Raw genomic sequence first — 25,251 nt, 5'->3', positions numbered from 1 at the left:
TTTCAAGTGAGCATCCTCACAGTGTAAGCACACATGAAACCATGGGGTAGTTAAAGTAAGCCGTGTCATTCCCCAGTGATGGAAAAACACACACTAATGTGTGTGTGTGGGGGGGGGGGGGGGGGGGGGGTGATGAGCAATGTTTGTGATTGATGATGTAAGTTGTGCTGTAAACTTGCTACTGAAATAAAATTAAGTTTGTCCTCCACAAACAATAGGTATGACTGGTAAATTCCGTGAGAATCTGAAGTCTATCTAGAAGGGCTGGCATGGGTACAAGGGGGAGTAGGATGAACATGGGATAGTGAGACATCCTCCCCAAAAAATGGGAAAACACTGTATCACTTCACTGTGTGAAGTGGACACTGTATGAAGTAAAAAATAATTCTACTTACATGTGGTTTTATACGTCTTATTTTAATTATTAAAATCATATGTACCTGTGGTGTATAAAATTTGTGTGTAATACTATGTATAATTTTGAGAGGCTGGAGGGGGGGGGGGGGTGTCAAGTAGAATCAGTGAAAGACAGAGGCAGTTCCAGAACCAAACATTGTATATCTGTCTGTAACTGACACCCAATAGTGTGGGAAGTATGAGGCAGTGAACTAGGTGAAGATCACGACAAGAATCTATTATATATCATCAAGAGAATTTTTAAAATGTACACAAAGATAACTGTTAGTAAAAAGATTCCCGTTAACAAAAATTTTTTCAAACATAAGAGCTCGAGTCATTTCCCACAGCGTGCATAACGAGTTTGGAATAATGTAATGTTTTACATTTTTTTCAAGAATGTAAATAACAATTGTAATATGTTTATTGCTTGAACAATGAATTTTGATGTTAATCTTTATAGAATAAAAGAGAAAGACACTGAATGATTTACAACACTGGCTCTATGTTCATTACAATTGGTTCAGGGAATGCACAGTGTCATCTCGAACACAAGATTTCCAATATGTCAAATAGCACATAAAATACTACATAAGTATTAAAATCTAAATGAAAAATAAATGATCATTTATCAGTGTTAGTGGCTATTAGACTTGTATGAACATATGTAACTGTAAGATGGTGCAGAAGAATGGTATCTCTGGTCGCACAGACACTTTAATGGTCACAGACTATCAGAGTTGGAACAGCAACAATGGATGGGACAGATAATGTCATAAGGTGTGCCACAGGAGAATGGAAGCCTGTAGTGTTCACTGGGTGGCTATAGTGAAGCCATAGATCCACTGAAACACACCCACACAGGGTGGACACCTGTTCATCGAATACACAGTAAGGCACGGTATTCTGTGTGTCACAGAAGGGAACGTATCCAAGCACTGCGTGAGCTTTATGTAATGCTGAGTACAGAGGTGAACAAAGCGAGGTGGGAAGACTCAATTTTATGGGACCAGCTGGAACTGCTGCTAGGTCTGGCCTGTGATCCTGCGAGGTGGTCTCAGGCTGCAAGAGGTGTGAGCAGTCAGCCACTGGGGCACCGATGCTTACTTCACCTGGTTTTCTGAACATCCTCCGTACAAGCCCTCACAGCAGAGCATTCTTTTATATTTTGTGCCTTTAGAGCAATTAACATCTTCCGTGTACTATCTGGATTTGGAGAGAACTAAGAATTATCTTGGGATAGTTACTGGCATATGGCTTGCACGTGGAAAGAAAGTGACCGACAACTACGTAAGAGCCAAAGCTGTAATACTAAGGTGTGAATAGTGATTACTCCGATAATCTGCTTTTATACAAGACGAAACTTCCACAGGTCAACATCAGCCATCTAAATTTGTAAAAATGTTACCACCATCCTCTATAATCATTCTGCAGTACACTACCTTGCTCGAGGTGTCGATTGTAAGTGACTTTGTCATCATCTTCATGCAGTGTGGCACTATTCAAAGGTGTCATCAGCCACAGAGGCAATGGACAACTTTAGAGACCACTTCATGGGAACAGGCCTACAGCAACCAGTACAGGCTGCCGGTTGCAAACTACACCCATCACTGTGTCTGAGCCTATGCTGGGCAATACAGCTTTGTGTCCACAGCAGTCTGCCTCGTGCTCTATTCACACAGTGAGTGTACCCTCTGTCATGACAGTTGATGCTAAAACCTAAACAACCACTTTCTGTATACATGTAGTTTAATATAATGCCCACAAACTGGCTCTTTGATGGTTTTTGTTAGCTAACATACCTGGTAATGAACACTGTTCAGTTTAGGGGTTCACTGAAACTGCTACACGAGGGTAATGATAGCATTGTGAGCTATCGTGAAATGACTGTCTACGATGGTGTATTTTACAGCAGACACACATCTGCGAAAATTCAGTGGGAAAAATTATACAGTTGGAAATACACACACCTAGAACCGAGAGACACGAATGAGTTGGTTGTCTCACACTTACCTGGTTTGTGGTGGTGGATCGTACAGCAACCGGCTCACTTCGATCAAGTCTTCCGGCTGCTTCCGCATCGCATCTGCCCACCCCTGAGTGGCCATCACCTCGTGGGTACGAGTCTTAATAAATTCGATGGCTGCTCGCCTGAGGTCACTGCAGGAGTGGCGGACTGCGAGGACGGCCGCGGCCGCCGCGGTCTCCACGGTCAGCTGAGCGGCCACCTGCCGCTCGCACTCCGCCTTCAGCCCCGACGCCCCGTACTTATCCGCTGCAGTCAGCAGCTGGGGGGCCGTGCCGGGCCGCTGGGGGGCCCGCTGGGTGTACAGGTAGGAGACGAGCTGCCTCAGCACCGGGCCCCCGATGTCGGCAATCCTCACCACGCCAGTGCAGGCCTCGAGGGTGTCGTGGGCGAACATGGCCGCAAATACGGGGCTCCTGTCCGCGAGGACGGCCCTGTGCACCACCAGCCGAGTGTCACCTGCCTCGAGTATCACCATGGCGTCGTCCCCGGCGTCCAGCAGGTCCCCCAGGTCGACAGCCACCGTCTCTGTGATGTCCTTAACTGCTTCCATTGCGGACGATTCTGAAACACGGCAACACGGAGCAGCCGTTTCAGCATACAGGTGACTGACAATACTTCTACGAGTGACAGCCACATCTGTTTCCAGCGACAGTTGATAAATACAGGGTGAGTCACCTAACGTTACCGCTGGATATATTTCGTAAACCACATCAAATACTGACGAACCGATTCCACAGACCGAACGTGAGGAGAGGGGCTAGTGTAATTGGTTACCACAAACCATAAAAAAATGCACGGAACTATGTTTTTTAACATAAAACTACATTTTTTAGTTGGAACCCCGTTGGTTTTGTTAGCACATTTGAACATACAAACAAATACGTAATCAGTGCCGTTTGTTGATTCTAAAATGTTAATTACATCCGGAGATATTGTAACCTAAACTTGACGCTTGAATACCACTCCTCCGCTGTTCGATCGTCTGTATCGGAGAGCACCGAATTACGTAGGGATCCAAAGGGAACGGTGATGGACCTTAGGTACAGAAGAGACTGGAACAGCACATTATGTCCACATGCTAACACCTTTTTATTGGTCTTTTTCACTGACACACATGTACATTACCATGAGGGGTGAGGTACACGTACACACGTGGTTTCCGTTTTCAATTACGGAGTGGAATAGAGTGTGTGCCGACATGTCAGGCCAATAGATGTTCACTGTGGTGGCCATCATTTGCTGCACACAATTGCAATCTCCGGCGTAATGAATGTCGTACACGCCGCAGTACATCTGGTGTAATGCCGCCGCAGGCTGCCACAATACGTTGTTTCATATCCTCTGGGGTTGTAGGCACATCACGGTACACATTCATCTTTAACGTACCCCACAGAAAGTAGTCCAGAGGTGTAAGATCAGGAGAACATTTTCATTTATGACATCGGTAGCACCTATCATCACAGTGGGTAACGCAAAGTTGTTCAATGCGCTAACAGTTTCGCAAACCGTCGACTTTTACACGCATGTTCGGCACAAACTGTTCTCCTGGTTTTCTGACGACCGACTTTCTCTCTCGTGGTATTAATCGTGTTTCGACGTCTGAGCTCCTGGTTCGGTTCTCGCCTGATTGGTTCGTGACTGCAGTCCAGAAAGGACTGCCGCTTCGATCGCCTGGTCTGTACGGCCGGCAGAAAACTTTTTGTTCTAACTTAATCAGATTTTTACGTTTTGCACAAACTGAACACCGTTACAGGTTTTCACGCTAATTAAGGCCGTGTAAGCATGGTCTCTTCCGAATGTAGTTTTGACCAAAATGCGATGCCGGTAGCTGGAGTCCAGAGTTTTTCTTTATCGTGCCTTTTGCGTTGCTCTGCAGATATTTCCATAGCAAGTTTGAAACGCGTACGTTTCATAGGCAGCGATGGCGAGCCACAGAATCTCTGACCAGAGAGCATGTAGTCAGTGCAGTTGCGAGAGAGTAATAGCGCGCGAGAGTTCAGTTCTGCTGCGAGGCAGTAGTGGTACGTAGCGAGTCGCGAGAGCATGTAGTTGCTGTTGCGAGTTAGCAGTTGTGTGTGAGGAGTCGGCGGGCGTCGACATGGCTCTATGGTCGAGATTCAGGACGAGGTAAATTTTTTAAATAAGGTAATGAAGCAGCTTTGCGCACATCTGATAATGTAATGGATCTTAAGTGTAATTAATTTGTTCAAGAATCGCCCCAATAATAATTTTGTTTTCAAACCAAGCATTTTAACAAAACAAAGAATCCCTTTTTGAAATAATATTTTCCTTGCATTTCCTTAAAGAAAAGTCTCCCTTAAATTAAAAAAAATATATATATATATTTGCGATGCATTTCCTCCAAGCTATGCGAAAAATAAGAGCAGATGCAGTATTACTGACGTAAGAATTTGAGTTTAATCAGGGCCTAAAGATCGACATTTCGGTCTATTTGTGTTTTCATTGTCACTGAGATTTCATTTTTTATTGAATTCATATCAGCTGAGATTTCATTCATTTTTTGTTGAATTGACTTAACATTTTTGTGGGGAGGTTACACTTTGCTCCATTTATATTTAAACATTGTCTTTCAAATGTCACGGAGGAGGTTACAAGTTCCATACCGTGACAAATATTTCTTTATACCTAACCCAGAGGTGAAACAGCAACTTTCATAAATGCAGCTTTGAAACTTTTTAATGCAATGAAATATTTTCTTAAGAATTTTCATCCCCTATTCCACTCCTTTAGGGGTTGAATTTCCAGAAACACTCAAACACGTATTTTTTTATTTTCTGACTGAGAAACCAAACACTAGTTTTTGTAGTTCTACCTCCAAAATTACCTTAATAGAGACATTTCTCAAAAATCCTTCATCCCAATTTCACCCCCTTATGGTTGAAATTTCGCGCAATCTTCTTACACGCACCTCCTGGAGATTTCCAGTTTCGGTTTGGGCTGGGACATGGGTCAGACGGGCAGGACATTCCCTTTTATGCAGAGAGATTATTAATTAATAATCATACAGTAATTTTTGCTCACGAATTGACCTGGTGACCGATCTCGAGTTATTTTCCGTCTAAGCTTATGGCTGATGCCGTTTATTTATTCCATACTTTTATCTTTCGTTACTGTGTAAAACCAGTCGCACAGTAACAATTCGTTTACAAGTGTATCTGGATTTTTTCGTATTTTCATTATTCCTCGGAACATACGCGTTCCCAAAGTAACTGGGAAAATTAGGCGCACGCCTCATGTAAACATCCTAATTAAACGGAAGTCCAGCTCCGTTATAACTTGCGTAGTTACAGTTTAGCGCAAGCCGCACCTCGACACATGTTCAGTCATTCTGCGTATATTTCGGGTGACCTAACACAGTTATACAACCGCTGTGAAGAACCGTAACCGAACTACACTCCTGGAAATGGAAAAAAGAACACATTGACATCGGTGTGTCAGACCCACCATACTTGCTCCGGACACTGCGAGAGGGCTGTACAAGCAATGATCACACGCACGGCACAGCGGACACACCAGGAACCGCGGTGTTGGCCGTCGAATGGCGCTAGCTGCGCAGCATTTGTGCACCGCCGCCGTCAGTGTCAGCCAGTTTGCCGTGGCATACGGAGCTCCATCGCAGTCTTTAACACTGGTAGCATGCCGCGACAGCGTGGACGTGAACCGTATGTGCAGTTGACGGACTTTGAGCGAGGGCGTATAGTGGGCATGCGGGAGGCCGGGTGGACGTACCGCCGAATTGCTCAACACGTGGGGCGTGAGGTCCCCACAGTACATCGATGTTGTCGCCAGTGGTCGGCGGAAGGTGCACGTGCCCGTCGACCTGGGACCGGACCGCAGCGACGCACGGATGCACGCCAAGACCGTAGGATCCTACGCAGTGCCGTAGGGGACCGCACCGCCACTTCCCAGCAAATTAGGGACACTGTTGCTCCTGGGGTATCGGCGAGGACCATTCGCAACCGTCTCCATGAAGCTGGGCTACGGTCCCGCACACCGTTAGGCCGTCTTCCGCTCACGCCCCAACATCGTGCAGCCCGCCTCCAGTGGTGTCGCGACAGGCGTGAATGGAGAGACGAATGGGGACGTGTCGTCTTCAGCGATGAGAGTCGCTTCTGCCTCGGTGCCAATGATGGTCGTATGCGTGTTTGGCGCCGTGCAGGTGAGCACCACAATCAGGACTGCATACGACCGAGGCACACAGGGCCAACACCCGGCATCATGGTGTGGGGAGCGATCTCCTACACTGGCCGTACACCACTGGTGATCGTCGAGGGGACACTGAATAGTGCACGGTACATCCAAACCGTCATCGAACCCATCGTTCTACCATTCCTAGACCGGCAAGGGAACGTGCTGTTCCAACAGGACAATGCACGTCCGCATGTATCCCGTGCCACCCAACGTGCTCTAGAAGGTGTAAGTCAACTACCCTGGCCAGCAAGATCTCCGGATCTGTCCCCCACTGAGCATGTTTGGGACTGGATGAAGCGTCGTCTCACGCGGTCTGCACGTCCAGCACGAACGCTGGTCCAACTGAGGCGCCAGGTGGAAATGGCATGGCAAGCCGTCCCACAGGACTACATCCAGCATCTCTACAATCGTCTCCATGGGAGAATAGCAGCCTGCATTGCTGCGAAAGGTGGATATACACTGTACTAGTGCCGACATTGTGCATGCTCTGTTGCCTGTGTCTATGTGTCTGTGGTTCTGTCAGTGTGATCATGTGATGTATCTGACCCCAGGAATGTGTCAATAAAGTTTCCCCTTCCTGGGACAATGAATTCACGGTGTTCTTATTTCAATTTCCAGGAGTGTATGTGTGGCATCTGGAGCAGAGAACAAGTTTTCCAAGCATTTCTCAAGAGAACTTTCAGGGATTAACGATCTCTAAAACGTCGCTGCACTGCTGTTAGGGTTTTCCGGCAGTGTCAGACGGCGTGCATCGCGTCAGCCCAGAGGGGGCGGCAGGGCAGCCGGCTGTGCTGGGGGCGGAGCCTGTGCGCATGCGCAGCGCCGGTCAGCTGGCTCGCCAAAAGGAGTCAGGCATCACGTACCGCTCACGGATCGCATCGGATTTATTTCAGCCACAGACGACACGAAAAGAAGTTTCATCGACATGGACTTTTAGTAACTTCCAATTTGGGTAGAAAATTCGACGTTGGCTACATACATTTTATTTCTCATTTTATTATTTGTTATTATGCAGGAAAGCTCCCGAACCAGATTCGCATGTTGGGTGCGACATTAGACAAGTAAAGGCAGCAGAATGGGCGTTCTGTTCCTACTTGTCTGCGTTACTTGATGCACTGTTTTTTTTACAGCATCTTCACTCCCCTCCCCCCTCCCACACACACACACACACACACACACACACACACACACACACACACACACACACACACACACAAAATGCGACATTGTAGTTCATCTCATATCTGCTACACGTTGTCAATATTTCGAAATTCTGCCGTCCGTTACCGCTTTAACACACAGCATGTGACACAGCGTGTCCTACACAGACTCGCATTCACGATTTGTGCAGCAGTTTCCGCAGTCCATTGTCTCGTGGTTAGCGTCCCAAGTTCGATTCCCGGCCGAGTCGGTGTTTTCCCTCTCTACGGGTCTCGGTGTTTGTTCGGCCACCATCATTGCCGGTCGGTTTCACCGCCGCGCAAACCGACAAATACGAGTGAAACAGGAGGTCTTTCTCCTACCGGCCGAGCAACCCCAAACGGGATCATCTCCCGGCCAGTTCACTTCATTTTTAGGATTCCAGGCTAGGCGCAAATTGAGACGCATATAGCGCGTGTGGCGCGACGCAGCGCAGCGCGCGTTTTCCTAAGGCTAGGCGCAAATTGAGACGAGTATAGCACGTGTGACGTGACACGATTTTGCCGCGCGGCGCGCGCGTTCGACACGTGTCGCGTGGTCCTGCGCATACTGAGACGCGTATGTGACGAGTGTGCCCTAGTCGGTGTGACGCGCGCGTGCCAGACTCCGAATACCGGCGTACTGCTTGTCAGAATGACGATGTGTGCTTCGCGAGTAAGAGAGATGTTATTGTTAGACTTGAGTTCCGAATCAGATTCGGATACTAACGCTGAAGAGGAAGTGTTGCTTTATTCATTAATAAATAAAAAATTCAAATCCACAAATAAATATATTTTGTATGAAAGAAAAACATGTGGACAATTTCAAACTACGACCAAGATGAGTGACACTGATTTCACGAATTACTTCAGAATGACCAGAAAGCAGTTTTCTGAAGTACATGGAATAGTAAAGCACGCTATTGATTCAAATGGGTGTAATGCACAGGAGCCGATTGCTACTGAACAAAAACTGGCAGTATTTTTGAGGAAAGTGATGAACGCTGACATTAATTTTTTATCTAAGGAATTATAAAATGTTGCACCCTTGTGTCTAGGCATTTTATTTTCAGCTCCCTTACACAGAATCGATGGGTGTTATATAAGTTTGACTCCTACGTGTGTGTGTGTGTGTGTGTGTGTGTGTGTGCGTGTGTGTGAGCGGGGAGGAGGGAGGGCATCGTAGCGCCGAAACTAACGGATTGATTTTAATGGTGTTTTTTGTTTGAAATCTGGTTTAATCGGGAGTTATCTTAGCTATGCTTACGCTCAGCCGTCTTTTAACTGGCCACATAAACTAAAAATGTTTGCTATCAGTAGGCTCTCTAGTTATACTATGCCTAAAGCATATGATCTACGTCAAGCTACATAGTACCAGAACTCAAACAGTCTAAATAAAAGTCGTCGAGAGCATACGTTTATCTTTCACGGTTGAAATGCAATGGCCATTTTGTATTAGGAAGGTGCCTCGCACAATATTATATAACACAAAAATGTCGAGTGTGACTGTTGTAAAAGATAAACATATGCTTTTGTATACTATTTGGTAGTCTTTTTGACGTCTACAAATCAGTACTGAATCAAGTTCTGTTGCTCTTATGGTTTAGTCGGCGTACTGCAAAAGACCGCATTGATGGGAGAATTTTTTCGGACTTGCACTTTCCTCGCAACTGCTTACTCACTGTGATATCTAAATTAACAAACTATGTACTACAACTTAGCCACAGAATATATCTACGGATCAGAATGAGAAAAATGTAAACCTAATAAGTGGTTCTTAAATATTGAAGCATTAAAAGTCCTTTTGTTTTTCTTTGCAATTCTGCCAAAGCAGATTCTTCGAGGGCACCAGGAAATAACTTAATTTTGTCAACGAATTGCAACACCCTGTACACTTTTCACGCAACTTAGTGCAATACAACCTAGGTCTTAAGCGAATTTCACCTTGACAAAAAAACCGTTCTGCTAGCTGGAATGGGTTTTTAAAATTTTTTTACCCAATTTCTCTTGTTAGTGTTTTATTGCAATAATACATGTTCATAAACAAAGAATGTTAATTTATAATTAATGAAAATCTGGATCGGTGCAGCGAAAACTACTCAGAAAAGAAAACGAAAAATACACAAAATGCTGATACAAAAAAAAATTACAGTCGTAAGCAAACATAATTGTGATGGTCCCTTCAGATTTCTTGAAAACGGTGGACAAATTCGATGATATTAGACAAACCGGATTCAGTTGTGTCGACCTTCAAATCTTCCATCTGCTGCTGTTCTGAATAGTGAGACGCTGTCTGTTGGTCTGAATCAGTCGATATATATGGCGATGAAGAGAGAGAAAAAGGTGCTGTACTGTATGGCGCTGAATTATTTGAAGAAGATGACATCGAAGGTGTCTGGCTCCTTACGTTCATTATCTCTTCTTCTGCAAGTGACACAGCCTGGAAAAGTTGACCTCTGATTCTGTGTTGGTAACTTTGAGGCATGTTTTTAGTCAGCTGATACATAGAGATAAAAAAATTGTAAAGAGGGTCATCTTTGATACAGTGTGACTCCAACGCTATTCTTTCTTCTGCTCTTTGTCTTGCTCTGTCCTCACGCTGTTGCATTGATTGTTTTAGCAGAATTACAATGTCTTCCTGTTTTCTTTTCCTTGATTGATTTCTTTGAGTAACTGGAATTGAAGTAGCGGTGTGATGTGCTATGCACCCCGTTCCTATGCTCCTACTAGATACTTCGTTGCTGTCGTAGTTATTAATATCTTGACTTTGCTCATTCGCCTCATTGTCGAGTGAGTTGTTATCTTCTAATTCCTCGGTTTCCAGTGTATCACTTCTTGCTGATGTTTTAGTTGTAGCTTGTGAGCTGTGATCACTGTCATCAGCTAGACTACTATCACGTGGACCAGCTGTCATAAGAGGTTCAAGAAATGGCATCTGGTTTTGATACCTCCACGGCTTGATATTCTCAGCAGCAGCTCCGCTTTTCATATATTTCACCTGTCGTCGTCGTGCATCTCGATAGCTGCCTCTCAGCTTCAGCCACGAATTTTTTGTCTCTTCCCCTGCAATAATTAACAACGTATAACTAATAAGGCATTAATGTTGTCCCATATAGATAGACAAACTAAAGATAAGCAATACTAACTTATAGTGTTTGGATAAAGACATATTTGCAATCTACTTTTATTGTTCCACATTAACAATATACTTTCGTTTTGTTTCAGATATTTAGCCTCCGGTGACAGCTACAAAAGTATTGCGTATAACTATCTCTTGGGAGATCGAACTGTATCTAATATTGTAAAAGAAGTAGCTACCGCTGTATGGAAAGAAATGCAACCAAAGTATTTAGCAGAACCTACAACACAGACATGGCAATCAGTCGCTTCACGGTTTGAACATAGATGGCAATCCCCACACTGCGTTGGTGCAGTCGATGGAAAACATGTTCTTATTAAAAAACATGGCAAAAGCGGATCATTGTACTTTAATTATAAACATACATGCTCCATCGTTTTGATGGCGACGGTTGACGCAGATTACAAATTTATCACCGTTGATGTTGGCGCAATGGGACGATTCAGCGATGGACATGTATTTGCTAGCAGTGTGTTGGCCAAGAAAATGAGAAAAAAACACGTTATTACTTCCCGTTCCTGAACTAATACCTACAATTTCTGATCCAATGCCGTATGTGTTTGTAGGAGATGAAGCTCTCCCATTGTCGGAAAACATTATGAGACCGTATCCTAAGAGGCAGGTTACCGACAATTACGAACATCAGGTCTTCAATGCCAGACTTTGTCGAGCACGACGAACTGTGGAATGTGCTTTCGGTATACTATCATCACGTTTCCGTGTGTTCAGGAAACCATTTGAAACCAAAGTCAACACAGTGAAAGATGTTGTGAAAGCAGCCTGCGTTCTCCACAACTATTTACGACCTTCAGTAGTAGTTGCAGATGATTTAAATGACATCGAACCGTTGCCAGGAACTCAGTTACTTGGTGTGCAAGGGAACAGGAGGAGGACTTCATCAACTGCCTTCAAAGTAAGGAAAAATTTCACTGAATATTTCAGCACTTGCGGAGAAGTTCCATGGCAACATCAGTCAGTTCTGCTTGGTAATTATTGACAATATAGCAACTTCCAATTATTGTACCATTATTGTGCTCCACAGGTTATGTGCTCAAGCGAAGTACACAGTATTAACTTAAAAAATTGTGAAATAAATATTGCAGTACTTACCGTCTTTCAAATTCAGATCCTTTGCTATATCACTCCAAATCCGGTTCTTGAGTTTGACCTTCATGTAGTCTGCGTGTTTTGTGTCATACAGCTCTCTGTGTTCCCTCACTGCCTCTATTAATTTTTCTTCTGCCATGGTGAGAAGTAAACTATTCATCCACTGCACAACGTCCACTGCACAATGCCCGCTGCACAGCAGAATAGCCTGTGTACTGGCAGTAGCCGTGAATAATAAACGCGACAAGAATGCAGAAGCTAGCCAGGTGTGCCTTGTGGAAGAGTTCACGTCGTTCGAAAAACATTGTCATGATTGTTGGCTGTCGTTGTCTGAAATACTTTTCAATAAATTAAATATATCAAATCGCCGCACATTTTCAAAGATACTCATACATTCGGAATAATACCGACCACTAATTCATTTGTGTATCCTGTTACATAATTAGCTTATTAATGCTGATACTGTGTATGCTACCACTGAGATGTTTTTCTCGTCATGACGAGCCAAGTAAAACATTGTCATTCGTGAAGGTTTCTCGACTGTTTCTAGCTTGCAGTGGAGATGTGATGTTCACATGCAAGTAGTACAGTGTGTCGTTATTACATTACTACATCCATATCGAAGTAATGACTGTGGGCCTTCTATACTTCAGATCTTGGACGCTTTTTACCAGGAGCACAAAGGGGTCACACCTGTGGAGATTATCCCTTTCCGAATTTTTGTAACAGATCGTACGGATATGTCAGCATACCACGAAGCGAGAGGATAACGTTTATTTACTTTCCTGCCTTGCTTCTATATCACATGATTTTATAATATTCCTTGCTTCCTTATTCATTAACGTATGTCCGTTCTTGTGATCTGAAAACATCCTGGAGGCGTATGATACAATTCTAGCGGCCAATGGCTCACCAGTTACTGAACTATGCATTTTTCTTGAGAGAAGAAAATCAAAACAGAACAAAACTATACAGATATACATAACAGGAAAATATAATGCACTAACGACGAAAGCTGGAGCGTTTAAATGGCGAAAAACGAAACACTACCCAATGGCATTAAAATTCAGTACAGAGTATAAGGCAATATTTATCGTATGGGCAGTGTTTTCACTGCTCATATGCGCCGTTCCCATGTGAGCATATGGTCGGGCTACTTTCTCGCTCCCCGCCTCAAATTTCCCACGGTGCTAGCGAGGGACGTGCGACGTGCGGCGCGAGAAACTGTGCCTCAACCACAACGCCGCGCGACCCGGCGCAGGCGCGTGTCGCGTCCCAGTCGCGTCGCGTCGCAATTTGCGCGGTCCCATTTGAACCTGTGATGTTACAAAAAGGCGCGCTGCGCTGCATCGCGCCACACGCGCTATACTCGTCTCAATTTGCGCCTAGCCTAACTTCAGGTTCAAATGGGGCCGCGCAAACTGCGACGCGACGCGACTGGGACGCGACGCGCGCCTGAGCCGGGTCGCGCGGCGTTGTGGTTGAGGCACAGTTTCTGGCGACGCGCGTCACGCGAGCACAGCGGGAGGGGGTGAGGGGGGGGGGGGGGAAGGCAGTCCTGCCGTGTGCTCACCCCGGCATGGCGTGTATGGGCAGTGGAAGTATTGCCCGTCCGAAAAATACAGCCTTATGGTATACCGAATTTTATTAACACTGAGTAGTGTTTCGTCTTTCGCCGTTCAAGAGCTCCATCTATTTACGTTACTCCATAATAGTTTTCAGTTGCAAATATCTCTACAGTTTGCGAGGTGCCGGGGCTAGCAGTGTTTTTAACACTCAATTCTTCTAGAATTTACATATGTACATGATGCTCTAAGCCCCCCCTATTCTAACTCCAACTTTTGCTGTTGCACAAGGATAAAAAAAATACGCGAACTGACTCTAATCAACCCTGCCAGTCGAGTAGAAGAGAGTTTGGCACCTGCAATAATTTAATTTGATAAATAAGTTAAATAAACGAAGGTTTCATTAACATAATGAGGAATGATGGGGTTGCTCTACCGATTAACAGAATGAAAGTTCTGTCCAAAATAACAATATGATTTATTAAGACTAAACACAAAATAATAAACAAAAACACATGAAACAATACATCAAATTGGCTCAAATTGGATACTCAAACAAACGCTGTGAATGTGAAGTTGTCCCTAAACTAGATTGCGAGGATTATGACGAAGTGGTATGTGCAGCCAATTCCTTCCAACTCAAATCTTAGAGAAAACACATAGCCAACCCAACATTAATTGCTGCTACCCATGACAGAACAAGGTTAGAAAAAAGACGAACAGGCGCGCTCTGCTGAGCTCTGATTATCACCTAGGAAAATCCCTATCTGCCGGTGCTGCGGACATACATTACCAAACTGTCTTCTTGACTGCCAGGACACGGTCTGGCGTACCGGAGCTGTTGGTTGGTTGCTTTGACGTCCTCGACCGAGAGGCGAGAGCCGACTACTTACAAGAGCACCCGTACAAAAACCGAACACAGAACATTCCCGCCCCCACGACAGTGGCCGTGGTTAAACGTTCCAATCAGCAACTCGAAAACCGGCGGAAAATTCCACTCCATTGCCGGAACGCTACCATTCCACCAATGGAGATTCTTAGCGCCAATTTCTGCGCCGATCTTGCTACGTCACGGAGCTATGCCCTGAGCAAGCCAATCACAGTTACTATTTTGCAGAAAGCGCGGGAATTTTCCCGCCACAGCTGCCTGTGTACACAAGTCATTCCCACGCCTCGCTGGTAGCCCGCCAGAAAGTGTTTTCGCTAAGTTTCTGCGAAGTAACGGAACCTCTAGCCCAGCCGCTACTTCAGGCCCCTGCGGGCGTGCCTCTTGACAATGTCGGCGTCTGCAAAGCATTCACTCGACTTCCTCACACTGGTCGGCTTAAAGCTTTTCAGATCAGCAGAGCCCGCCTGTCACCGGACCACCCGGGTGACGAGAGACGCTGCGTGGGAAGTCCGCGTGTGAAGGAATAGCAACTTTCCACCGCATGCAATTAGAGAGGAGAATCGTAAGATAGAAATATGAGAGGGGGCTCATGCCACCTCTCAAGTTCTTTAGGTTTGTTTCTTCTTTTGTCAAGAACAATGGACAGTTCAGTAACTGGTGAGCCTTTAGCCACTGGCATTAATATCTTCTGCCTCCGCCATGTTTTCAGATCGTAAGAAGGGATAGACGATTCATCCTGAGAGTAGCGAATAAGGAACTAAGGAATAATTATAAAATCAAGTTATTTAGAAACGAGGCAGCAAATTAAAATAAGGGTAGCTACTTGCTGCCTGTAATGCTGACGTATCTCTACGATCTGCTGCAAGAAGTCGAAAAGGCGTTATTTCCACATGTATGACCTCTTTCTGCTTCTGATAAAACGTCGAAGATATGAAATACGTAGCTTTCACTGTCGTTACTTGGATATAGGTGTAATAAAAGACATTGTAGTATGTACCTGTGGACATTATATTTCCACTGCAAGCTAGAAACACTCGAAAAGCAGTCAGAAATAACAATGTTTCAACTGGCTCGCCAAGATGAGAAACAGCATTTCAATTGTTGCATGCACATTATTCAGCATTAATAAACTAATTATACAAATGAAAAAAAATGGTCGGTATTATTACGAAAGTAGGAATATCCTAAAAGAGTGTGGTGCTTAGATATGTTTAATTTGTTGCAATGTACTGCTGACAAAGGGAGATCTACTTTGATGACAATGTTCTTCTAACTCCAGCTCACCAGACACACATGGCCAGGGTCTGCATTCCTGTCGCGCGTATTATCCTCCGCTGCTGGCAATCCACCGACCAGTGTGTTGTGCGACAGATCAATTCCTTCCTTTTCTCAGTAACAACTATTTCATTCGCAATCACACAGTTTGCCCAGCCGTAGGTGAGTAATCAGCATCCGGCAGGTGCGTATTATTCCGCCTGAAGCAATGGTCGTCATTATTTTAATACTGCTCAGACAAGAGAAGGAATAAAATCCTTTCGTAAGTTTCCAGTCCAGTCCCTCAGTGTTAGACACCAATGGGTTACGGGCATTCGACCAAAACTCCAACATAATTGGTGATTAATTTTTGCGTGAGTTGTTAACCTTTTCTCATTTGAAGAAGCATCACCATTTATGAGTAATGGCCACATTTCTCTTACTGACAATTTTAATTGTACTTTGACAAAACACAGCGTATTTTGCGCAAACTCATCTCACAGCAGCTACTGCGGCAGAATCCTGAAACAGAGTGCCTCAGAAAACAAGTAACTGGCAATCACAGAGGTCAATAGCTTACGAAAACCTCAGTGTCGTTTTGTAGTAACATAAAAGAAGAAATTTCATTTTTATTTTCATACTAGGAAAATAAAATGAGACAGGGTTGTAGCCTATCCCCGATGTTATTCAATCTGTATATTGAGCAAGCAATAAATGAAACGAAAGAAAAGTTCGGAGTAGGTATTAAAATCCATGGAGAAGAAATAAAAACTTTGAGGTTCGCCGATGACATTGTAATTCTGTCAGAGACAGCAAAGGACTTGGAAGAGCAGTTGAACGGAATGGAAAGTGTCTTGAAAGGAGGGTATAAGACGAACATCAACAAAAGCAAAACGAGGATAATAGAATGTAGCCGAATTAAGTCGGGTGATGCTGAGGGAATTAGATTAGGAAATGAGACACTTAAAGTAGTAAAGGAGTTTTGCTATTTGGGGAGCAAAATAACTGATGATGGTCGAAGTAGAGAGGATATAAAATGTAGACTGGCAATGGCAACGAAAGCGTTTCTGAAGAAGAGGAATTTGTTAACATCGAGTATAGATCTAAGTGTCAGGAAGTCATTTCTGAAAGTATTTGTATGGAGTGTAGTCACGTATCGAAGTGAAACATGGACGATAAACAGTTTAGACAAGAAGAGAATAGAAGCTTTCAAAATGTGGTGCTACAGAAGAATGCTGAAGATTAGATGGGTAGATCACGTAACTAATGAGGAGGTACTGAATAGAATAGGGGAGAAGAGGAGTTTGTGGCACAACTTGACTAGAAGAAGGAATCGGTTGGTAGGACATGTTCTGACACATCGAGGGATCACCAATTTAGTATTGGAGGGCAGCGTGGAGGGTAAAAATCGTAGAGGGAGACCAAGAGATGAATACACTAAGCAGATTCACAAGGATGTAGGCTGCAGTAGGTACTGGGAGATGAAGAAGCTTGCACAGGATAGAATAGCATGGAGAGCTGCATCAAACCCGTCTCAGGACTGAAGACAACAAGAACAACAACAACAAGAACAACAACAAGAACAACAACTAGCAAAATCTTGTTTCGCTAGCTGTCGGTAACTCAAGAAATTAGTACCAATGGAGTCAAAAAAATAAGAAGGGATATATAAGTACTGATATATCGCCAAAGATAAAGTTCCTTGTGTTTACGAATTAGCAAAATACTCTCCTTGTGTGCTATCGTTCGCCAATCTTTCGTTTCGATATCTCGAACGGTTTAGGAGATACGAGAGATGTTGCGAGTATTTCATTCTCGCGGGCGTGAGATTGGAAGTGAGCGCGCTACGTAGGATCCGTTTTCTCGAGATCTGAGGCAGATAGAGACCTCCTGCCAAGTCTAAACAAAAATTCAACATGTTGGCTAAATTTCAAACGCAACAACATATGGTGTAACCAAACGCAAAATGATAGCGACCCTTATTTTTCATTGCAGGCTTTTCGAATTTTGAGTAGCGTCTTACTATAATGTGTATATCGAAATAAGTATGACCATTAGCGAGATGATGGGCACTTGGTCACGAAGCTGCCATATAACGCTACAATCAAGTAAAAAATGAAATAATGTTACTGAGTAGTTTCTGTAAAATCGTTTGAGAAAGAGTACAGTGTGCGCGCGCTTCGTTTCTGTCAGCGTGGAGCGCCGTCAGCCGGCGCGTGCAAAACACGTGCACGCGTCTCGACATGCGTTGAACACGCGTGATTCGTGCGCGTCGCGCTGTAGCGTCGTGTCGCGCCTCAGTCCGCGCCTACGCCTGAGAACGGCCCTTCCTCAGCAACGGGAGGGCTGGCACCAGCGGGGCTCTGGTGGGAGTGTCGCGGACTCAGTGGCGGCAGGAACGCACTGCGGAAGCGTGGAGCAGGAAAGAGGTCGCTGACCGCCCATCGAGGAACCACACTCACCACAAAACCGTACAATTTGTGTTGTCAAAGTACGCCAGCATGTCAACAATTACATTATTTATACGATCTGAAGGAAACTGTTGTTCCACCCGTAACCCGTAAATTTTAAGTGGTCCCAGTGTTTCCTGTTACGAATGTACCGGTATACTCTCATCTGCATAATTGTTAATTCGTTACATCACCCCTTACCCGTAGCAATCAAATCTAAACATAAAGTACTAAAAACCAATATTGCGATGCATAATGTAACAGGAATGAGTTACCACCTACATCTTCAAACCTAAGGCCACTTTACGGTGTGTGGTGGAGGGTATTTCGTGCACCGAGGCCATTCTACTCTGCGCCTCGTTGGCTTCCCGCCCACCCCCGCCGACCATCACCAGCGTGGCCGCGTGACGTCACCTCCCGCCGCTGCCGACCCTGGACTGGCGACACGCACTTATCTGCACCCACCGCGCGGACGCCCGCTTCCTGCCGACAAACCGCAGTGCAAGCGTGTCTCCTCGACGCTTTCAGGCCTGCAGTGAAATGAGCGAGACGAGAAAATTCTAGAAACTGCAGCCTACACACGGGCCTACCGACGATGACGCCAGCCACGTACCACTCGCGAGCGGCACAGCCAAGGCGGATGGGGGGAGTCAGTGGTACCAGAGTACCCTCTGCCACACACTGCCACGCGGCTTGCCGGCACGTACATACGGACTTAGGTGCTGGACTTGCAAGTTTGCTGAAAGTCCTACAGCGGCATGAGGTACAGTGCAGAGGTCTCGCAAGTCACAACCACTATAAACCCCACGCCACGCCCGATTCTGTCAAGACTACAACTCGCACTTATACTACACGTGTAATCTATTACTTTACAAATGCGCCACTGTCTCTAATATTTGACGTTATGCATGGAAGCGAGAGAAACTTTTGAGAAGGTTTGAGATAATGTTCAAACTTTGTTGCAAGTTGCCAAGTGCTGTCATTCCCAGACAATCGATGAACGTATCGTGGGTTATTTGGGCTCCACGAGATGCGATGGCAATCTCCGTATCTGTCTCGTTCAGCGTAATACTTGTCTCGCTGTAAGAGGCCTTTAAACACAAGTTTGGACCTCTTAGCGAGCAGTTTACGACATAACTTTTAAATTCGCCGGATAACAGAGTGAAATACTGAGAATAAAATTTTTTTTGCCTCCAGAAGTCGTTTGAGGCGCCTTATTTAACGAAATGGGTTCACCTACGTAACTATTTGTAAGAGGCTTGTACAGACGACGTGGGCCATTTGTAGTTTGATGTAGGCTTGTCGATATAAACGAATTTTATTTAGCCAAGACGGAGTCCGAAGTATCCTACTTACTTCACCAGAGTACTTTCAGTCACAGTGTCACTTCCAAACATGGAATAAAATTTCCAGAGTGAAATTTTCGCTCTGCAGCGTAGTGTGCACTGATATTGAACTTCTTGGAAGATTAAAACTGGGTGCCCGACCGAGGCTCGAACTCCCGACCTTTGCCTTTCGCGAGCAAGTGCTCTACCACTTTTTTTTTGCATTTTGTTCGTTGTTGATCGTTGTGTACGTCACTACGTCACATGACATCCGGTCAGGTTCGTTTGTTGATCCTTGGACTCAGTTTTTTTATTGCAGAGGCCAAACACCTCTCTGACCAAACACGCTGAGCCACCGTGCCGGCTTACCTGAGCTGCCGAAGCACAACTCAGAACACCTCCTCATAGCTGTACTTCCGCAGCAGAGCACTTGCCCGCGAAAGGCAAATGACCCGAGTTCTCGACTCTCGGCCCGGCACACAGTTTTAACCTGCCAGGAAGATTCGTGCAATAAAATTTGTTTCGCGAGAGGCCGTGTCTGAGGGAACAAGTAATTTTCTTTCATTTCTATTCTGTCACTTGGTAGCAAGCTGAGTTTATTGCACCTAAATGAGTTGTGAAATGCATGTTGCTGCCTTTTCAGATCACTACAACGAAAAAATGTGTTTGTTTTGAGATTAAACTGAGTACATACTGTCAATTGTAACAGCTGTCTGTACTTTGCCGCTCTCTATACTGAATTCAACTATTAGTACCGGCATCAGTTGCAACATTTTTTGCGCACAAATCTGGCACTCTTCAGACAGCACGGGGCGACTGCGCGTCGTCCCCTCCTGCTGCTGCTGCTGCTGCGCCCACACGCACACCCGCCCGCCCTGCCGTGCGAAAGCGACTGAGCGCCGCCTCGCTGTCCCACAGCCGGCGGGCCGGGGCAGCGGCTCTCAGGTCACGTGACCCCCCTCCACCGCAAGCCACGACCTTGGCGCTTCGTGGCAGCGTTTCATTGCTTTTTCCGAGAAGCGAGCACACGCAACGCTTACTGCGACAGAACGCTGCCTAACGAATAAACAACTCCGTCGCTCGCTTCTCCCTACGTCATCGCCTGTATTTTCAGTAGTTATTTTGATTTCAGTCTTAACCGAGAAGCTCATAGGTCACAAGTACATAACGTAATTAATTCGCATGATCTGGCCATTCATCTTATAGCGATTCAGTTGACTGCCTGCTGCCCTGGTGTCCATGCAAGAGCTTAAAATTTTCTGTCTGCTCCTATATACTGCGCAAAGTACGACGGTCTAAATGTCTATTTTGCAGCAGCGGTTTTTGCAGTAAGCGGTAGTAATTTTTAACAGTTCGTAATAAGAGATTGTCATCTGTGCTGTGATTGGCTGAGGCGGAACACACTGAGCAGTCGCCGTATCCGGTTTCATACTATCCGCGCTTTGGTGCCACATTTGCTCACTTTGTATTGAAACTTACGTCCAAAGCAAAAAAGTCTTTTGTTTTATTTAATGTTACATCGTCGAGTTTCTGTAAATGTTGTTTGATTGAATCGATGACAAAATTGTATAGTCCTTTCTTTGTAAAAACTCTGATGTCATGGTTTGATTCTATGCAATGTAGTGTATCTATCATTTAAATTCTTTGTCTCATTTGGAGGGAGACAAAACTTTATGTACATAATTGTAATTTTGTTTAAATAATTTTTTGTAGAAATGTCAATATATGCTAATGTTCTGTTTTTTTAAACGTTTGTTTGCTGTTACGTAAACTGCTGACCTTCACTTAGGGTTCTTAAGTTATTTCATATGCAAAAGGTGTTGTGGTTCCCCTCGGGAACGGAACTTTGTAGCACGCGCTAAACGTGGTGGGCATGGACAGAAAGGTGGAACCAAGAGTCAGTCGGGGCCGAGCTACCAAACTGTCAACTGCTCACGTAAAAGTTGTGTACTGTGCTGGTACCGAGAGAGGCTTTCCGTGGCGCTTTCCAATGCCTCGGATGGATGGATAAAGAGCTGGAACTATTCTTGAATTGAAATCTATCGTCGCCACCAAGAAATGACAGGGTCCAGCAGTTCTACCTGCAAATCCACCTACCTACATGCAATAGCCACCACATTGCGCAGCCACTGAAAAGGAACCAAGGAATAGTAGAAGTGTATGGTGAAGGATCAGCTCATTGGATGTTTTAGTGTGGACAAATACAAGGTAACTTATACTCGAACTCTTATACCTACCTTGATTTTTTTATCCTTAGTCACACAACCACTTAGGGTCCTTCCCATGCTAAAGTGATTACCGAGTGTCTTTATTGAAAGAACATTAAAGCTCAGTGTTTGAGCAGAACTGAGTAATATAGTAAATAATGCTTGCTGAAAATAATTTCTCTATTAAAACTGCTTATTAAAATTTTATTGCCAACTTCTAAAGTGAAAGTCCTCAAAACTGAGGCTTATGAAGTTTGCTTAGTAAATGATGACAGTGCAGTCTGTTGAAAATCAAAGGCGAGCTATTGTCTTTTAACCACATCGAGTTGTGTTCTACTGCAGTAAGAGTTGAGAACTAATACTATTGAAGGTTACATGTTCGTACTTGTTAAGGCCTTGTTTCTTTAGTGTATTGAAATTGTGTTTAGTATGCTCTGCTACAGTGGTCATGATTAAGGGCCCCTCTCCACTCAAAGTAGTTTCTACTATTCTTGCTATTCAAGTGAAATTCTGTACAATATTGGGTTCCTCTTGTGTATTAAAAGTGACCATTAATGGTGTAACAGTAGCAACAGTTTGTCTATTGTGCTCATGCTAGATAACGATTCATAGAAAGACCACTATCTATGAAAACAATAATTTCTTTATTCAAAAGACAGTGAGGAGTAATCTGTTGGTTAATTCCATTTAATTTTCATTTTAAGTAGAAAGGTGCTTAGTAGCGAAAGACTTAATCTATGCACAGTACCTAAATTGGCTGTGGACCATATCCATATTTCATGTCAGATAGGAATTTGTTTGAAAAGTAATATTAAACCTGTGTCCAATTTACGATTCTACAGTGAATATTAGTAGTAACGATATTGAGAGCACTGAGTCTTCAAGGTAATAGAGTGTTTTGTTATGTGTTATATTTATGCAAATAGTTTGTTCTGATTTGGTAGCTCCAGCCTTAACGTGAACGTGCTGTATTCAGGTGCCAGAGTTCATTGCACTCTCGTGTGGCAAAGTATAGGTTGTGTTGGTCCAGTGAAGTTACTCACACCTATTTTGTTGAACAAGAATGTCAATCATTCTCTTGCCTAATTAGGCTGGCGACCGTTTTCTTTATTCTTTGAACAGTGTAGATCGGTAAGATATTGTTTGTTACTGTTTAAATATTTACGTAATTTTGTGTTTCACTTCCGATAAACCACCTCTGTAAGGTACAACACGGTCAACATAACAAAATTCCTGTCAGAAGGTAACACTGCTCTGCTTCTTTATACTGTAATTGCTTGAATAAAAATAATTACATTATACGAACTGCCTCCAGTTTTGAGGTTATGGTATAACAGTAGCTGTATTTGACACAAGTGTTATACGTGGCTTTTCCGGGACATGACTATTTGCTCTTGCGGGGCACAGTACGTAATATACCAAATTTGGTATCTGATTGCACACGCTACGTACATCCGGTTGCAGTGTTACAAGCAGCCTGTGTCGGCAGCTTCGGCAGCGTTTGGTCTGGACTGGGGATACGCCACGACGCTGCAGAAACAGTCTGTGTGCGCCTCGCGCCGCCCTGTACGACCGAAGGTGTACCACGTGTGGAGCAGCCGCCAACGGCACTCTTAAACCTCAACTCCAGAAAGTAAGTTGCTCATATACGAATGCTACTGAAGAAGAGACGAGATAATGTTTTCCTAACAGAATATATGAATCAAAATCAACTGACAAAGTATTGGCGCATTTGTGGACGTCACGGACACACGCACTCTGAGAATAGAGATTGGCCAATGGCGAGTGTCTCAGAAACAGCCATTCAGCAGCGATCCGGTAATATTCTCGCTCGCCACCCTGCCGTGACACGGGAATATTACTATCCGTGAGTTCAGCAGCGCAATTCGCCTGGAAGCGAGGCCAACGAGAAAGACAGGCCCCGGTGCGTGAACGTGACGTCACACTCGGCGTCTTGATTTGCTAGTGGAAGCAACGTGTGTGAAAGAGCGTTGGTATTTGCTGCGTTGTTTTTCGTACTACGGAAGTGGAGTTTAACGAAGTGCATCAACAGAATACGTGTGTATATGTGAATGTGTGGTGGTGATGCATCCACAATTTGTTATGTTTACGGTGTTGTGTGCGAAACATTGATAATTGTAAGCAAGGTATGTTAACCTCAAATGCATCTTCGTTTACTACTTTAGAAGATTCTAACCGTCTGTGTGTGTTTATCCTGACGTGATTTTGAGATCTTACACCTCACTGTAACTTCGAGGTAACGTATTGAAATACGGTTTCATTTTATTTCTAGATCTGGAACTCTTGAAATGCCACGTCGATGTAGTGTGTTCGGCTGTCGGTCGAATTATGATTCCGAAACAGAGAGAACGACTACATTTTCTTTGCCATCTGACGAGAGTCGACGTGCACTGTGGCTTCGAAATATCCCAACAGACTTAACCAAACTAAAACGGCCAAATATTTGTGTAAAACACTTCGATGAATCATGTGTAATTCGAGTGGACATAATTATGGACCGAGGACAACTGAAAGAATTTCCCAGAATAATCCCAAAACTCACCGAAAATGCTGTGCCAACTATTTTTCCTAACACTCCCTCATACTGTTCTAAATCAACTACAAAAGTGAGACGTCTTGCTGATGTGGAAGACGATCATCTTAAAAAAGCTATTCAAGACAGTATTGAGTCAAACAACTTACACCTCCAACAAAATTCACTTTCGTGTCTCAATGATATTTCTGTATTTCTAGAAGGCCAGAAAATTTGCAGCAACAAGTGGTCTGTGATTAAAGATGATGAAAAATTGCATATCTGTCTTTTGGGATTAGACAGGGGAATACCTTGTGTTACTGCATTCATCACTGTTAATAGTGATTTGAGCTTTAGAGTAAATGTTAGTGAAGGAATTCATTTTGCGATTAATGCCTCCTTCAATGATGTGAAGAAATTAACTTCCATAAACGTATTAGAAAATGTAATGTCAATGGTTGAGAAAGGGGAAATTATGCCTAGTGTTACAGATAAAATAAACTGTGCTGTCAATTGCTTGCAAACTATCCCAAATTATGATGAAAATGCACAACTGAAATTTATTGTAGAACAACTCCATGTATCACAAATCTCAAAAAACAACAGACACTATGGCAACAACACCATGATAGTGGCATGCTGCTTGTATGTACATTCTGTCAGTGCATACAATGCCTTGAGGAAATGTGATTTAATGTTTTTACCCCACCCACGAACCCTGCAGAAACTAATTTGTAATTACCAGCTGGTCACTTCATCAGTTCAAACGAGTCCTTATTTAGAAAACAGGGTGAAATATTTAGAAAAACATGAGTTGTTAGTGTCTCTGTTGTTAGATGAGATTTATGTGCAACCACAACTTTCATTTAAATCTGGCTCAATACATGGGAGTAGCTTTTTTCATCCTGAGACGTGTGCCAAAACAGCACAGGTTTTTATGGTCTCTTCCCTTTTGTCTAAATATGTT

General features: G+C 44.1%; 1 protein-coding gene across 1 annotated transcript in view; it reads right to left on the bottom strand.

Moving 5' to 3' along the window:
- LOC126108864 (speckle-type POZ protein homolog) overlaps positions 1 to 25,251 on the bottom strand; it is a 531,541-nt gene that overhangs the window by 5,255 nt on the left and 501,035 nt on the right. Inside the window, exon 2 of the mRNA XM_049914228.1 lies at positions 2,410 to 2,986. Coding sequence (XP_049770185.1) covers positions 2,410 to 2,975 — 566 coding nt within the window. The 5' untranslated portion in view covers positions 2,976 to 2,986. The remainder of the gene's footprint in view (positions 1 to 2,409; positions 2,987 to 25,251) is intronic.

Source organism: Schistocerca cancellata, chromosome 11, assembly GCF_023864275.1.
Source record: "Schistocerca cancellata isolate TAMUIC-IGC-003103 chromosome 11, iqSchCanc2.1, whole genome shotgun sequence".
Classification (NCBI taxonomy): Eukaryota; Metazoa; Arthropoda; class Insecta; order Orthoptera; family Acrididae; genus Schistocerca; species Schistocerca cancellata.
The sequence above is the reverse complement of the archived record's forward strand: the minus strand, read 5'-3'. Positions and strand labels throughout refer to the sequence as shown.